Genomic DNA, 2,543 nt, shown 5'->3' on the forward strand with positions numbered 1-2,543 from the left:
GTCAGTGATTTCCTCAGTGATGGACTGTGACTTAGCATTGTAATCAAATTAAACTCTTAGCTCCCCCAAGTTGCTTCATCAGAGTATTTTATCATAGCAATGGGTATGAAACTAGAATAAGCAAGCACTCTAAAGAAGAACTCTTATCAAGTAGTGCTTAGTGTTTATGTTCATACAAGCAGGGTTTTGAAGTTGACTGACAATGATAAATATTTAATATATTAAAAAGTATATGTAAACTTTCTGCTCTTTGACGCTGAGGAGGAAGCATCGCTGAAGGCTCTGATCATCCTGCCATCATGTCCAAGTCAGAGTCTCCCAAGGAGCCGGAACAGCTGCGGAAGCTCTTCATCGGAGGGCTGAGCTTTGAAACAACTGATGAGAGTCTGAGGAGCCATTTTGAGCAATGGGGAACACTAACCGACTGTGTGGTAATGAGAGATCCAAACACCAAGAGATCCAGGGGCTTTGGGTTTGTCACATACACCACTGTGGAAGAAGTGGATGCTGCCATGAATGCAAGACCACACAAGGTGGATGGAAGAGTCGTGGAACCTAAGAGGGCTGTGTCAAGAGAAGATTCTCAGAGACCAGGTGCCCACTTAACTGTGAAAAAGATCTTTGTTGGTGGTATTAAAGAAGACACTGAAGAACATCACCTACGAGATTATTTTGAGCAGTATGGGAAAATTGAAGTGATAGAAATTATGACTGACAGAGGCAGTGGGAAAAAGAGAGGCTTTGCTTTTGTCACCTTTGATGACCATGACTCTGTGGATAAGATTGTTATTCAGAAATACCATAATGTGAATGGCCACAACTGTGAAGTAAGAAAAGCTCTGTCAAAGCAAGAGATGGCTAGTGCTTCATCCAGCCAGAGAGGTCGAAGTGGTTCTGGAAACTTAGGTGGTGGTCGTGGAGGTGGTTTTGGTGGCAATGACAATTTTGGTCGAGGAGGGAACTTCAGTGGTCGTGGTGGCTTTGGTGGCAGCCGTGGTGGTGGTGGATATGGTGGCAGTGGGGATGGCTATAATGGATTTGGCAATGACGGAAGCAATTTTGGAGGTGGTGGAAACTACAATGATTTTGGCAATTACAACAATCAGTCTTCAAATTTTGGACCGATGAAGGGAGGGAACTTTGGAGGCAGGAGCTCTGGCCCTTATGGTGGTGGAGGCCAGTACTTTGCTAAACCACGAAACCAAGGTGGCTATGGAGGTTCCAGCAGCAGCAGTAGCTATGGCAGTGGCAGGAGGTTCTAATTATAGCCAGGAAACAAAGCTTAGCAGGAGAGGAGAGCCAGAGAAGTGACAGGGAAGCTACAGGTTACAACAGATTTGTGAACTCAGCCAAGCACAGTGGTGGCAGGGCCTAGCTGCTACAAAGAAGACATGTTTTAGACAATACTCATGTGTGTGGGCAAAAACTCCAGGACTGTATTTGTGACTAATTGTATAACAGGTTATTTTAGTTTCTGTTCTGTGGAAAGTGTAAAGCATTCCAACAAAAGGTTTTACTGTAGACCTTTTTCACCCATGCTGTTGATTGCTAAATGTAATAGTCTGATCATGACGCTGAATAAATGTGTCTTTTTTTAAAAAAAAAAGTATATGTAATATTTATGATGACTGTTGAAATTCTTTATATAAATTATTTACTATCTATATTTCACTAAAAATTTGCTGCTTGCTTCTTGGTTAGGATAGTGCTATTTAAAACATGAATTGTTTTATACCTCATTATCTATATATAGGCTATATGTTGTTACTCTTTAAAAAAGGTAGAATATTTTAGATGCAAACTCTTCCAATGCAAATTGGAAGACCTAGGCTGTTTGAATCTATGTGTTTTAAAGAGAAAAATAATAACTCATACTGTAAGTGGATTGTATAGGATTTTCTCTAACCTTGCAGAGTTGGAGAAATCTCTCAGGGATACAGCAAGATATTCATATGACATAGTGAAACTTTTATGTTAACTGTGTGGTTTGACAGTTTGTATATGAAGGAATCAAGGAGAAACTGAAGAGTTCCGGGAACCTAAGTGTTACCTGAACCATGTCCCTATAGAAACACAAGCATGGAGATTTCCTTGTCTTTAGCCAAGTTTGGAGGGGAGAGAAGGTATCTGGGAAAAATTAATTTCCTTGTGAAATATTTTACAGAAAAAGAAACAAGGAAGTTCTGTGATCTTTGGGAAAATCACACATGAAGACATGTGATCCTTTTTTTTTTTAGATTTCTGCTGTCTAGTCTTTTACTTTCCTTTTCTACAGATGAGCTATTTTCTCTTTAACCATTGAAGATGTTTTGATTCTATCTTTATCCTTCTGTGGATGATTCTCCTTCTGAATTTAGAAAAATGCCTGTTTCAGTTCATCCTTTGTGAAAACGTCACTGTGTCATTAGAAACAGTGGTCCCTAAAAGTAGTCTGTAAGAGATCACAGCGAAATTTCAGAGACAGGCGGGATAGACATTCCTCATGTACACATGTATGTCTTCCTGATGACCTCTCTACTTTGCATGTGATTGTTTAAAAATTT

The 2,543-nt window shown here is 39.9% G+C and overlaps 1 protein-coding gene across 1 annotated transcript; it reads left to right on the forward strand.

Annotated features, from left to right (window-relative positions):
• Nucleotides 1–245: 245 nt before the first annotated feature.
• On the forward strand, nt 246–1,579 carry LOC114640146 (heterogeneous nuclear ribonucleoprotein A1-like). Its single transcript, XM_028789060.1, has one exon. It carries the CDS (start codon nt 300–302, stop codon nt 1,260–1,262), a length of 963 nt encoding a protein of 320 aa, XP_028644893.1. The 5' UTR covers nt 246–299; the 3' UTR covers nt 1,263–1,579.
• Nucleotides 1,580–2,543: the final 964 nt, after the last annotated feature.

The sequence above is a fragment of the Grammomys surdaster genome, unplaced genomic scaffold (assembly GCF_004785775.1).
Source record: "Grammomys surdaster isolate TR1022 unplaced genomic scaffold, NIH_TR_1.0 125780, whole genome shotgun sequence".
Classification (NCBI taxonomy): domain Eukaryota; kingdom Metazoa; phylum Chordata; class Mammalia; order Rodentia; family Muridae; genus Grammomys; species Grammomys surdaster.

Bases quoted from the DNA above. Each gene is read 5' to 3' on its own strand.
- LOC114640146 (XM_028789060.1), top strand. From the start codon at position 300: ATGTCCAAGTCAGAGTCTCCCAAGGAGCCGGAACAGCTGCGGAAGCTC.